This window comes from Amphiprion ocellaris, chromosome 2 (assembly GCF_022539595.1).
Source record: "Amphiprion ocellaris isolate individual 3 ecotype Okinawa chromosome 2, ASM2253959v1, whole genome shotgun sequence".
In the NCBI taxonomy this organism is placed as follows: Eukaryota; Metazoa; Chordata; class Actinopteri; family Pomacentridae; genus Amphiprion; species Amphiprion ocellaris.
This window is the reverse complement of record NC_072767.1, coordinates 24,682,721-24,697,305: the sequence shown is the minus strand read 5'-3', so window position 1 is coordinate 24,697,305 and position 14,585 is coordinate 24,682,721. Positions and strand designations below refer to the sequence as shown.

Sequence of the window (14,585 nt, the reverse complement as noted above, 5' to 3'; positions counted from 1 at the left end):
GAGTGGTAATTAAAGACCAGGGAGCAGGGCTGGAGAAAGAAGGTTTCAGAAAACAGGCTACACAAACACCAAGAAGTTGGATATGAGCAGAACCTTGATCTGAGTATTTCTGTCCCCATTTAAAGTATGAGATCTCGAGGGTCAAATGATACAAATACATATAATCTATATATTTGTTTATTTACAGGTATACTCTTGATCATAGTGAATATCTAACAAAATTAATGGCCACATCATTGCTGAAAATAACAAAAGTAAAAAAAAAGAGAAAGAACCTAGAGGATTTTCTTAAAAACTGTGAGGGTCATAGTCTGTACATGATCATACAAGGTACAGTACATCGAGTTGGTCTGATATAGATAACAAAAAGGGTAATTTATGAAATTTGTGATTGATATTTTGTAGATCAGTTCATCCACAGTTCAAAAAAAGAATACTAATGCTTACAAGTTAATGGTAATAAAGTAAATCTCAACAAGGTTTAAAAATGGTATCTCCTCGTCAGCACAGGTTCTACCCTGGGGTAGAATTTCAACATTGGTGAGTGGAGGCAGAGGACCTCACGTCCCCTCAGCTTTCCTTAAGAAACACAAAAGGTCTGTAAGATTTATTTTTATATATATATATATATATATATATATATATATATATATATATATATATATATATATATATATATATATATATATATATATATATAAAATCACACAAACAACAAAGAAAATAATGAAAATCCATCATGTTTTCAAATATGAAAGCTGACAGGTGAAATAAAATGATGGTGAGGAGAAAATTTTAATTCATTCTAAGTGTTTGGATATATCTTCATATTCTGCATTTAAATATATATGCATGTGTGAGTGTGCAGTATATATTTATATATAGGTATATATATATACACATATATGCACACATCCACACAGACATGTTATACTGAACATTTCTACAGTGAAAAAATAGAATGTCTTTTAACATAATATGAACAGATAAGCATTTCTCTTTTCCTGCTAATTTTAAAAAATGTGATACATCTCTGTTAAAAAACTAAACCAAAAACAAAATAAAAAGTCAACTATGTAATGTAAAATAAGTCGTCATAATACAACATTAATGTTTTTCATAATGTTACAATAACAATAAGGCTTTTTTGGAAATAAGAAAAGATTACACACAGTTCTGTCCATCGCTCTGGTTTTTGTGCACACCCACCGGAAACCATTCACAGAATCCGTAAACGCTCGTCTTGTGCCAAAGCGCTGATCTCCAAATGAAAACCTGGTGATTTCAAAAGCTTCGTTTTTTTCTTTTCCTCTTGATTAGACATGAATACATTAGTGCGTCAACCTGCAGTTGTTTTAGGGGCATCTGTTTCAAGCTTTCTTTTGATGTTTTGTCTTGGGGATGTGCCAGTAACTCGCACTGAAGGATTCCTTTAACATGTCATGGCATCAAGATCCAACACGGCTGCTTGGTCTGGCTGTATCACCCACAGAGACATCATCTATAAAACGGAGGGCAAATACCAAAGCGTCTACTTGGTTTATCCACCTGTTACCAAACACACAGACAGTGGAACTAAAAGGCCAATTTTTCAACCACGTTAATGTACAGATTCGCAATTGCAAACAGGCCTTTGCCACTCTTGAGTCTTATACAATGATATAGATGATTACAGAGGAGGGATGGAAAGAAAAAAAAAAAACAGGAGTGGTGGACGATGTCGTCATGTGGATGCGCTTTCAGTCATGCCCAGCCGGGGCGCGAAGAGTGAGCAGAGCTGGCATCTTTAATCCATCACTTTCCTCTCCCTCAAGAGTCACACGTACAGCATACATGAGATAAGCAGCATGTTTGGTTTTTTTTGACAGAAAAAAAAAAAGATAATTCCTCATAAGACAAAAAAGTTCTAAACAATGATGATGAGCGTTGGTCACTGTACACAAAGAAAGCCCCACCACTGAGGCCCTCCTTGTTTGGTTGTTTCACTTGTTCCAAAGCTTCTCGCCGACCAGATTCATCTCTTGTTCAGAACGGTGGATGTTAATACCGCAGCCCCATGGTGCAATGGTTACAAAGAGAGGAGTGATTGTAAAATATCACGGGACGCGGCCGCCATTTCTCGCACTTTCGCCATCCGCAAGACGTCCCAGCTGAAGCTTCTTGCAACAGGCGATGTTCCTTCCCCCCTTGATTTATCTGGTGACTGCGGAGTCGAGTGTCTTGGGGCACTTTTCGCTGTAAATACACTGTAGTTCTTCACTGTGGTTACCTGGCTTAGGATTGTACATAAAGTTCACAATTCATAAAATCAACCAATTTTAAGATATGCGTTGCTGCTTTCTTTCGGACGACCACTGGAAACGCCTTCTCTAAGCTCTTAGCGCTCGAGAACAGGCAGCTATGTGATGCATACTTTTGTAATTGAGGTTTTTTTTTCACACAAATTATGCATATTACTAGTGGAACAGTGTAAAAAGGTTTACTTAATGCCAAATGTGAATATTCTCGTGCTATTCTGTCTCATTTTTTTTTTCTTTTTGTCTTGTCTTGTTTGAATGACCAGACTTTGGGAAAAAAAAGACATTTTTGTGTACACAGGCAACCACAATTTGGACATTTCTCTGGATATCACTCACAAAAGGTGTCGATAGAAATAATTTGAACCCTTTTTACACCCAGGCATACCAAAAAACAAGAAAGTCACCCAGTCTTGGCTACATCCATCTGCTTCTCGTTGATTTTTGATTTCCTTTTTCCTTCATTATCTGTTGCTTGTTACTGTTGTTTCACGAAGATATTTTTGAGAAATGTCCACGAATGTTTACAGTGTCCTCCACATTGAAACACTTGAGGTAAGGTAAGCAGTCTGACACTTTGATCGATACCCGCCCCACAGCTTGAGCCACAGCTTCTGGTTCCTCCCCTGCTGAGGATTTTCTTCTTCTTGAAATGATGGGCAATTTTCTTCTATTCGCTCGTGACGAATTGGATTTTTTTTTTTCTCTCTAAACTGGTTGGTTTGGGCGTTGTCTTCGAAAAAAATCTACAAGATCCTGTTCGGCGTGTCTGAATTAGCAGTGGTGATATGGTCGTCTGCTGTCTTCATTTCAAATTTCAAAGTTTCTATGGCTCAGGAGACTGTTGAGGTGGAGAGGGGGGGCAACAGGATTCTGGGGGGAAGAGATGGCTTTTTACGTTGCATAGTGATCAAAGCTTCCTAAGTACTCCAGAGCTGCGTGGTAGCAGAATTGGTACTCATCCTGCGTGGAAGGAACACAAACACAAACATGCAATATTGCATCAGAAAAATCTGCATTTTAAGGAGCTAGCTATCATATTGTGAGATAAACTAAAATAAATTGCAATATATGCGAGACAATTTTACAGATCTGATACTTGGCATCTAAAATACACAGTATACAGAGGAAATTAAGTTGTTGCACTGCTACAAGTCATCAAAAAAAAGGAGAAGTGTGAGTTTTTGTGTGTCTCTGACCTCAGTCTGGACCATTGCTGGCCTCTGTGTCCGCAGCATCTTCACTGTCTGGAAGATATCAACCACACCTTCGTAACGCATTCTTTCCAGAACGATGCTGAGGGTGATGAAGACTCCGGTCCTGCCCACACCAGCACTACAAATGCACAAGCACAAAGTCAATAACTAAAGATACAACAGATATGTCTTGTGCACACATGACGAGGGAATAGCAAATCTATATTTGTAAACAGAATATTTCTTATATGTTTTGTACTGCAACTCATGATCCACATTACTGGAAGATATGCCAAATTATTTCAGTCTTAAACTTCCTCTAAATGCATGCCATGAACAAACTTTGCACACTGGCAGCTCTGGCTCCTTGAAAGCAGCAAACTCGATTGCTAGAAATTCTGCTGCAGGGTAACACAACAATAGTGATGACAAGGTGGCAATTTGCATGTGAGAACCTTGCCAATCCACTTACATGTGTGCCCACATTCACTCCTAACACAAAATGAGCCCTCAAGGACACACAGACATACTCCAAATCACACAAACAAACAACCAAGCAAACATTTTGTCTTATTAAGCCCCACCTCCCGTGTGGGGAAAAAACTCTGCCTGCCGCTGCTGCTCTCCAGAAATACAGTCTGAGTCTTAACTCAGATCCTGAAATGCTTGAGAGCTGCCTCTCTAAGCTGCTTTGCTGTGAAATGACTTCCACTTCACCAATGGAACAATAATTGATATGACAACAGATTTATTTGGGCTTCTTCCAGCCGCTGATGCTATTCTGCTGAATGAAGAGTGAAAGTGATGGTGGCTAGCAGACACTTTGGGCTCATGTTTGAATATACTGACAAGTGCGTGCGCGTCTGTTGGAGGACAAAGGTGGAGTTAGGACAACAGATGACATGTATCATATGAAAAAAATAATGAAATGATAACACTCTATTCTAACCACATACCCCACCACTCACTACCACCCTGCAGTATCTCTCAGCCCACCCAAAGCCTCTTCTTGAGAGTCAGTCACAGCCTGTCACATGGGCTCTTAAACTCACTCAGAGCTCCCCTCTCTCTCTCTTTCATTTTATCTCAGCCTCTCTCCCTCTCTTTTTCTCTCCACGAAGATCGACTCTCCAAATCTGAAGGCTTGCAGAGCCACTGCAGACTGAGAGGATTTGGTGTCCCCATTCACAGGAAGTAATCAGGCAATTAATAAAGAGCATGTGGGTCTATTAGATAGAGGCTGAGGAAGTGAGGGGGGGGAGAGAAGAAGAAAAGAGGGTGAGAGCGGAGGGAGTAAGAGAAGAGGTCCAGGAGAATGGATGGATAAAGAGGAAAGAGAGAGCGAGGATTAGGAAACAGACAGGCGGATGACAGACGGCGAAGGCCGGTGACAGAAGACGAAAGTAAGAGAAAGGGAAGGCATAAGCTCTCTTCTCGGAGATGACAAAACCCGAAGGAGGAGGAGGATGAAGATGAGGAGGAGCAGGAGGTGACAATAAAGCAACCAGCCAATATCTACTTCTCAAGAGAAATGTCTTTCCAGAATTAGATATCTGCCTTGTGACACCAACCTGTAGCCTGATAAACAGCAGCAAACTTTAATAATTTACTACAGGTTGGCTGCTTTGAGGCATTAATCCTCTTATGCTCCTCTAAAAGCAAACCATGTTCACTGAGATGTGTCAAGGATCCTCACACTGCGCTGCTGAAAACAGAAATGGTCATGTGACTCCTGCAGTCAGCTTTAATAGGCTGTGGGACATTTCATCCATTACTCTGGTCCTGCAATAACCGAGGCTTTCACTTTACGTCGGCACTCTCACTCGCAAATAATGGCTTCATAGGAGGGTAGAATAATTCAGTCTTATTGGAGCTTCCCTGACACATATTACAACTCCCAGAGGGCCACTTGATGGCTGGTGACATCACTGCTTTTTAATACAGGGGAGATGATGTTATGTTTGATGATGTCATGGTGCCTGTGCGATAGAAATGTGGAGAAAAAAGCGACAGCGACTCTGTTCCAAAAGTCAAATATTTTTATGAGACAGCGAGGGAATTATTCAGCGCAGTAACACCTTTGTTAACGCTGTCCCATCCAAAAGAACAGTTGCATAATTAGAGCCTTTTGTGAAGGCCAATCAAACCATGGAGACGTGTTTTAGAGATCACATACAGGTAGGTGTCTTTGCTGGAGGAATTTCTAGCATTCCTTCTTTCGCATACAAAACCTGACACATGAAAGACGCCCATTGTCTGGCTACAGAAAGTCATTCACATGGATCCTGCTCAAGGTCTGCCGCTGGATATGAACAGTCTGAGACTTGGTGATGATCACGACCATGTCGCAGTTTCCACCTGCTTCCAGCATGTCGAGTTAATCATGAGAGTTACCTTGGAAGCTACGCCTGAGGTGATGGAACGGTCATTAGAGCAACAACAAAAAAGGCTGTAAATTCATGAGTGTCCTCTTTGGAAATACCAAGCCACATCTGAGCCTTATCAATTATGGAGGAGTGGAACCTATGGAGGTGCAGAGGTAGTATAAAGCGGCGGCAAACAGGAGAGGTGGGATCATATCTGATGATGCTGTTAGAGGTGTAACTGTGGCAGAGCTCTGCTGCAAAACAATAACCACCTTAAAAATAAGCTGCAGGGCCAGGAAAGAGAGCATACTGTTCCCCCTTGTTACAGGAAAACCTAAACCCCAAAAACCCAAACCCCCTTGTTACATATACAACCTTTTGAAAATACACATTTTGATCTTTAATGCAGTAGCCTAAAGGAAAAAAAATGTGCCACATGACATTTAGACACCTTACCTGCAGTGGACAGAGATCGGTCCATCCTGTCCAAACTGCTCCTTGGTTTTATGCACCTGGCCAATGAAATCAATGAACCCCTCCCCAGATTTGGGCACACCTTGCTCCGGCCAATCAGTAAACTGGAACTGCCTTACTGTCCTAGACTGACCGTCCTGCAAATACAGAGAAAAGGAAGTGACTGGGAGAATAAGAAAGACAATTTCAGCCACATTTTTTAAACAATTACATTGTGAAAAGCATCATTACTGCCAGAGATCGAGGTTACAATCCCACAACAACCAAACTACAGTCTTTGCATGCTTCTAGCTGGACCGAATCTGCAGTTACACATCTCTCCAGCCCATTGTTTCTATTTTCTCCCCTACTGTCTTTGTGCGTGCGTGTGTGTGTGTCACAAGTAGGTCCTAGTTAAAGCTAATCAATAGTGTATCTGCCATGACAAGCGTCTTCTCTCAGACACCACATTGAATAGGATAATCCTGCAATGCAATCAATAACATGACCTGATGGATGAGTGGAGTGAGGGAGGTAAGGAGAGAGAACAAATGACTAATGGAGCAGGAGGTGGGATTGGACAATGAAGATTAGAAACAAAAACCCTGACACACTGACATGCATGCTAGAAAAAAAAAGTCAATCTGAACAACTTAATCTCATATCGATTCTTATAATCTTGTTCTGAGACAATCACAATTGCTTGCTATGCAAACACATTTAAACACAATTTTACAATACGGTGGCATTACACTAGGACGAGCAAAGTGATGCGCTTTATTTTGAGAGAGCTGATTATCTAGTCAGAGAGTGAACAGTCGATACTCGTGTCCTTGTAAGGAAAGTTCTTTTCAAGTTGTCTTCGGGGATAACAAATTTCACAAGAAAGTTAGCAGAGACAAGCATTTTTTGGCACAGACAAGCTCTCCGCTTCATGCCACCGGTAATTAAGACAACCAGGTGTTCTTTTCTCCAGTTGTTTCTCACTTCTCTGCACAACAGTTTAAACATCGTGTCTCACACTCACACATTCTCCTTCTATTTGTTCACACAAAAAAGGCACAATTGGTTGCATATTCAGTTGGTAAGCAAACTAAAATGATTTTTGTCTTTCTGAAATCCTGGTTGCAGCTTGTGAGAAAATTTTACAGTCTAAAATGTGTTTAGAGGGGATTTGTGTAAATTGTGTTACAGAATCAATGTAATAAGCAAGAGTGTGAACCTTCTCTGAAAAAGACAAATGTTTATGTCTGAAAATTTATTGGGAAACAAATTATCAGCTGGATTCTGTTTAAGTACATAGATTGTAATGAAACTGCATTTTTGGTTGTCTATTGACAAAAAGTCAGAAAGACAATAATCAATATGTATGTAAAGCCCTTTTCAGACATGAGATACATAATATTGCTGGCTTCATCAGTTTGGTAAAGTGATGCCATACTGTCATTCAGACAGAGGTCACTTTTGTGTCAATACCCCTCATGGCTTCAATTAGACATAGCCACCTCAGTGATGGAGCGAGAAACAGTCCTCGCACAATAACTTCCACAAGTGGAAGATTGGACAGTAAAACAATTAATGCATATTGCACATTTATGCAAGAATAACTAAAGACTAAATCTAATTCTGTGATGTAACAAATGATGTAACTGCAGCTAATAAACTGTGACGGCTTACCTGTCTGATGTGAGGAAAAGCAAACACTTTGACTCACTGTGTGATTCTGATCAATCCCATTTTGAAATCGAGGACAATTTGTAATAATGAGTTATTATTGAAGTTAGTGCTATTGTTCCATGTGCGTAGATGCATGCAGCTCTCTTCCTTTGGAGACACTCATATGGATCCTGCTGCTGTCTGATGTTGCAGCTATTTAATAAACTCAGAGGAAAGACTTCCACAAACAGCTGGAAGCAACAAATTCCATTTTAGCTCTTGCAATGTTTTGTCAAAACTCAAATTACATTCATCATCGGAGAGTCTCATCAGTCTGGCCTGTTCTGTTTCACCGCAGTGAAGCTGCATTTTTATGGAAATTTCACCTTGTAATAGATGTAAAATTTTGCACTGCAAGGTGAAAGAGAAAGGTGTTTTATGATTTGGGCAGCAAACGGTCTTTTTCTTGCTTTATGTGATGTTTTGGGATCAATACTGGTGTTGAAATGAGGAAAAGCCTTTTTCTAAATGCAATAGCATGCGGTTAAGACTTGAGCCATGTTGAAAATGATACAGAGTGTTACAAGGTTCGACCTACAAAGATTGCCATTGCGACTTTTATGGAAGAGTGACCAGGATGCTCATTCAGACATGAAAGCGATGCATTCAGTTGTCGTCTGATTAATGGAAAGCAGTGTAGATCTGAAAAGGCCTTAAGTGGCTACAATTATGGACGCTATTATGTCTAATGGCAAGCAGCTAATGCCTGAATGAAACTTCATGTCATGAATGATAAAAATCATATTGAGCAGAATTACCTGAGGATCTATAAACATTGTGGAGGACGTCTGTGGTTGGATGGCGGCTGGCCTACATTCTTATTCAATCATTCTGATTTTTGCCACCAGCTAACCATCCCCCTCTAGTGCAAGCAGGCTAAATGCAGCTGGTGACTGTGAGCTACAATTTGCACAGCTACTGTATGTCAAAGGATATACATAATCTGTCCATTGAATCCTAGTTTTCCTCATGTACCAGTATATGCTGCAAAGCTATGTTAGCTCTTGATACATTTCTGCACCGCCAGGATGTATTCTCCTGTACATTTCTTGTACTTGACAAATGCAGTGATTTGGATTCTAATAAGTTAAGCTCCATATACCGAATCTCTCTGTACAACATCTCATGTCTCTTCCCCTGTTTTATGATGCATTGCATGTTTTCTTTCTTTGGTTGCCTTTGTTTTTCATCTCAAAAACATTTAGCCTCAGCAGGGGGATTAAAAATGAAAGAGGGGCAAAGACAACAACACAATAAACCAAGCAAGCCAAAGAAAGAGAGAAGAAAAAAAAAGGGGAGGAAAATTTAACACACAACCTGAGGGCCCACGCGGCGTGTCAAATTGTGTGATTAAATACGTGACTGGCTCGCTAGATGTGAGTGTTGAGGCGTGGAGTCTATGCTATTACTGCGCTAAGGCATGCGACATACACACGAACACACAGAAACACAGACGCACACCCTTAGTCATACATATACCAAAACACGTATATCTAATCTATGGCATGCGGGGTTAAATCCACTTTACAAACGCTTTTACATGCCTACACAGTCTGTAACACTGAGAACTGGAACCTGCACAAACCTACATAGACACACAAAGTATATACTGTACACTGAACTATCATCTCCTCCATCTCTCTGCTTTGTTTTCTTAACTGCGATGATAAGCTTTGTCCCTTTGCTATCATTGTGTGCTTTGATGATTCCGTCCCCTTTGAGAATCCTCTGAAAAGAAGTCAACATTGACCAACCCTCAGGACAATGTGTTTGTATGTGTGTTACAGTGATCATATCTATATACATGCATATGTGATTAACGTATGTGTTGGTGTGTCTGGATGATTCTGTGTCCTTGTGAGTCACTGACACAAATAAACACAGCAAGGTATGAGGCAGAAAGTGAGCCCCTGTGTGTGCATGCTGTTAACCAGAATTCATGTCTGATTTCTGCGGCAATCTCATCGTGGATGCTGTTTCTGTTTGTATACAAGAATATATGTGCATGAGGGGAAATTATGTATGAAATTTTAGACATCAACAGGAAGACTGCTAACTAGCCACAGCACCACCTGGGAAATTATTGAATATGTCAGCATGTTTGGCTGAGAGGAAGCATTTTCATTTTTCTGCTACATTTTTGCTGTTGCTGCGTCAAACTGTCCGACCTAATTGGAGCAAAAACAAACCCTGAGGTAAAGAGATAACTACAGCACGGTAGAGCAGGTTTTCAACAGTTCAAGGCGAGAAAAGTCAATTTGGCCATGAACTATGATCAATAACGTCATTAAGATGTCTTGCTCTGTGTGAAAATTCATCTAACTACCAGTGTTGGATAAGTTCCAGTTCCACATATTGTTTGGTATCCAAAGTAATTAGTTAAGTAAATTCTTAAATCAATGTATATTTCATAAAACTGATGTTCACTGAGTGGACTGCTAGCTCTCCAGTTGTCAGCTGTGGTGAAAATAAAGTCACCCTCTCCAAGTGTGGCCTTCAAATTAAATTCCGTCACTGCATATTCTCTCTGAAGCCAGCAAACACCTTTCTCTGCGTCTGTTTGACATCGCTCTTTGTGGGTATTTTCTCTATAATTGGTCAGAATGAGGACGAGCCACCTGTGGAAATTGGTAAAGCTCCTTTACGCTAAACCCAGCGACGAGATTCTTCCGGTCTTTTCCACTTAATGACTCTCCAACAGACTGCACTGAAATCCAGTTTGTGTTGTCTCGCCGCAGCACGTACAACGCTGGCAGTACAGGCTTTTCTTTTTCAGTTTTTTTGGACAGCTTGCACATTGCAGTTGTGTCACCTGATCAGATGTTTTGAAACTAGATTTTGTACATTTTGCAGTTGAAACCAAATTTTTACAATGGACAACAATACTCTTTGCATCTTTCACCTAACTAAAAAAAAATCTAATGTCTAATTCTGCTTCACAAGTGCTAGTAAAATTACAGAAAGTGTACATGACTGACTTTTTCTCTGTTTTGTGTGCATTTGTTCCAGAGAGTTTTTCAGTTGGATTCAGATGATACACATGAATACATCTGGGACAATGTTAGTTTTCATAGAGGACTATTGATTTGGGAATGTTTCAATATGAACCCTCAAGTTATTGTGGTTTTTCTGCCGCCATATTCTCCCTTTCTGAATCCTATAGAAGAATTCTTCTCTGCATGGAGGTGGAAGGTATATGAGCAGCAGCCATACATTCAGGAAAATCTCTTGCAATCAGTGGTCTTGGCATTTGGTGATGTTTCTGTTGATGCATGTCAGGGCTAGATCAGACACACTAGATCTGTCTTTCCAGAGAAAACACAGCTTGTGATGTTGATGAGGTCCTGTGGTCTGACCAGGCTGAAAGAACTGATGCAGACGTGGTGTAAATATTTGCATACTGTACTGTGTACAATACAGTTCTGTATTTTTTGTCTAACATTATTTTTATTTTATAATGTACAGTCAGGCACTGCAATGGCCCCCTCTGATTCATTTATAGGATGCATTTGTGTTTAAGTTGTCATTTTTGAGGACTGTATCATTTTTTTACACTTCATGTGAAAACATTGAGAGAAGAATGTTTTTTATTTAGCAGTGCAGTGTCCTAGTTTTGCTTCGTGTGTCTTAATTTTGAAAACAAAGTTCAGATTTTGACAATAAAGTGTGCTTTTGACACAAGTTTGCAGTGCTTTGTGAACTGTGTTCAAATAAAAAAAATAGTGTGCAGGGAATTGTGTGCTATTTTTCAGGAACAGTGTCTTATCAATTGAGAAAAATTGTAATAGTGGCATATAAAGAACCTCTGAAAAGGGTGCTTTGATTGAAAAGAAACAGTTGATGGCAGTCTAATATCTATTTATATTTAAGACTGCTGACAGCAATTTAATACAAACTTAATTTAAGCTATGATGAGAATATAATTGTTTTTTGACAAGCTATCAACAACAAGTCACTGAACTGTATTTTGCCAAAAACAATGTCTCTGATGAAAGTTTCCCAGTGATATACGCAGAAACATTCACATACAGCATAAAAGAGGGTACAAAAATTGTGTGAGGTACTTGTGTGTATTTACTTTTTTTGTTTGCCTTTTTTTTTCAATTTTGACAGATTAACTCCCCAAAATATTGTACTCTTTCACATCTTGAAACTTATCCAACCCACCCACATCACCAAACTCCCACAGCTATGTCTTACCCTGGCATCCGTGACCTTGAACTCTCGGAGGATGTACTGAGGCATGTTATACTCTGCCATGGGATCCACCACAAAGTACTGATACCTGGCGGAGCGCTCTGCTGGCCAATACTGATGGCACTTTTCCTGTTAGAACAAAGGGGTTGACAAAATTCTCAATTTTTTTTTTTTTTAAATTCTATTTTATTCTATTCTCAATCAGTAAACGTTAACAAAATAATATAAATCAAAATCCTACCCGTCCCATTTCTCTAAGTTTGGTCAACATGACTACAATAGTTGAGTTGTTCTCCCAGAGCATTCTCCAGAAGTCTTCTGTAGTCTCTGCCAGAGGGCCCTGTGTGGCGATGTAGGCCTTCTGTTGCCTGTTTATACAATAAAAGCACGTGAAAACCATTGATGTTTGACTTGTAGAATTAATTAAGACCATTTCGAACACCACTGATGCAAATTCTGGGAACAATCATTACCTCACACACTCACATGCCTCATGATGACATGTTTTCCACTGTCTCAACCCTCTACCTACCTGTATCCATCGATGAAGCTGGCATTGATGTAGTCAGATCCTTCCAGGCCTCTGATTGGCTGCAGGCAGACGCGCGTGGTCTCGTAGGGCATGATATTGACCAGCCGATTTTTGAACTTGTTGCAGGGAAGGTTGGCACTGATGAAGCGCGACGTGTGGGCTTTGGAATTGGCCAAACGCTGGTGAGGAAAGATGGAAGAATACTTTTATAGTCAGAAAGAAGAATGGCATTGTAGGAGTGTGGGGTAAGAAAAAAAAGCAGTACAAAAAGATGACATTCAGAAAGCATGGAATGAATGATAGGGAGGAGGAGAAAGTAGGTGAAAAGAAGATGAAAAGAAAGTATTGTGGCAAGGGGAAGAGGAAAGAAATTGGAAAAAGCCATGGTAGTTACAAAACGGAAAGAAGAGACGCGAGATGAGAAGAGAGGGAGGAAGAGCAGGAGAGGATGATAAAAGGGGAGTGAAGGAGGAAGGGGAGGGGCGGGTAAGAAGACAGGTGCAAGACAGATAAAAAGTGGAGAATATCAATGGCAAAGTAATAAAGCAGACCCAATCTAATCTGATCTTTCACCCATGCTTTACGGATGATGGCACAGCTTCAAAGGGACATTGTTTATCAAGAACATATTTATCGGCAAGCGATTCAAAAACTTTATCCCTGTTTGCAACTTGTGAGGTCCTGCGGGGTCAGATGCAGCGATGGAAAATACGCCACACACCCAGACTAACAAGCCTCTGGATCAAGTCTGTACGAAAAGAGAGAACTCGCCCAAAAGTGGGTCACTAGCGCCTTTGATAATGGCAGTGTGGTGTGTGTGTATAAAACATAGACGCACACAGGGATGTTCAGAAAGACAAACAAACACACACACACACACACACTGCATGATGATCAAAACGAAAAGCTGCACTGCTACATCATCATCGTCATGAGGACCTCAGTGAGAGTTTGTGGGTCAGCTATGATCGCCTGTGTTTGGCTTCGATGTCTCAAGGAAGCATGCGTGTTTGTGTGCTTGCTTGTTAGCCTGCAAATAGGAGACACCCCTGTCATACTGTTTAAGGCCCCTTGCAGACAGAGAAAACCTCGGTGCACTGAAAGCACCTTAAGAAAAAGAGCAAGAGATGAGCTGCAACTGATCTCATTGAAAATAGTAGGCGGGAATGCGGATTTATTTCCTTGACTCCTTGTCACGCCGTGGTTGCAAAAAATATAAAAAGTGAAAATGTTTTTCCTTAAATCTTTGTCCGAATTGGATCTGACTTTTGATTTCCTCTTTATCATTCGACAATATTCTCCTCTAGTTCCCCTATAGCACCAGTATCTCCAGCGTCAGTGAAGTCTATTCAGTGTTTTCCTCCTCCTTTTCCTTTGCCCTCATCCTTTGCTACTACCCTCCTTTTGATCTGTGTTTCACAAAGGCACCTGGAAAGGCTCGAGGTGGCCTGGCAGTGCTGAAGAGGCCCTCGGCTACACCACCGAACAGCACAGAAAGTGCAGGAAATGGAGCCAAAGCTGGCAACTTGCCATCCAACAGGGCAGAGACACACCTCGGGTATGTCTGCTCAGGCTTGCCAGCACCTCCGCATTTATAGTCCAGTATACTGCATGTGGTCAGCTGGATGATGCACTGCATGCATTAGGAATGTTCGACCACAGCAGAGATAATTATAAACTGATATATATCTGAGGCTGGGGCTTAGAAAAAGAGTTGTGCAGTGATCTAAAACTGAGCATAACAAAGGTGCGTGTTCAGAACAAAAACAGCAGATATAAGATCTGGGAATTTTCATAACAAATCTATAATCAAACAGTCTAATTTTGT

General features: G+C 40.5%; 1 protein-coding gene across 13 annotated transcripts in view; it reads right to left on the bottom strand.

Moving 5' to 3' along the window:
• Nucleotides 1-776: 776 nt before the first annotated feature.
• Nucleotides 777-14,585, bottom strand: part of ptprsa (protein tyrosine phosphatase receptor type Sa) — a 233,913-nt gene continuing 220,104 nt past the window's right edge. For all 13 annotated transcript variants that reach the window (XM_055018735.1, XM_055018732.1, XM_055018752.1 and 10 more), the window contains 6 exons: nucleotides 12,758-12,936; nucleotides 12,467-12,593; nucleotides 12,229-12,354; nucleotides 6,316-6,470; nucleotides 3,497-3,632; nucleotides 777-3,260 (listed from right to left, as the gene is read on the bottom strand). In XM_055018735.1, coding sequence (XP_054874710.1) covers nucleotides 3,192-3,260; nucleotides 3,497-3,632; nucleotides 6,316-6,470; nucleotides 12,229-12,354; nucleotides 12,467-12,593; nucleotides 12,758-12,936 — 792 coding nt within the window. In that variant the 3' untranslated portion in view covers nucleotides 777-3,191. The remainder of the gene's footprint in view (nucleotides 3,261-3,496; nucleotides 3,633-6,315; nucleotides 6,471-12,228; nucleotides 12,355-12,466; nucleotides 12,594-12,757; nucleotides 12,937-14,585) is intronic.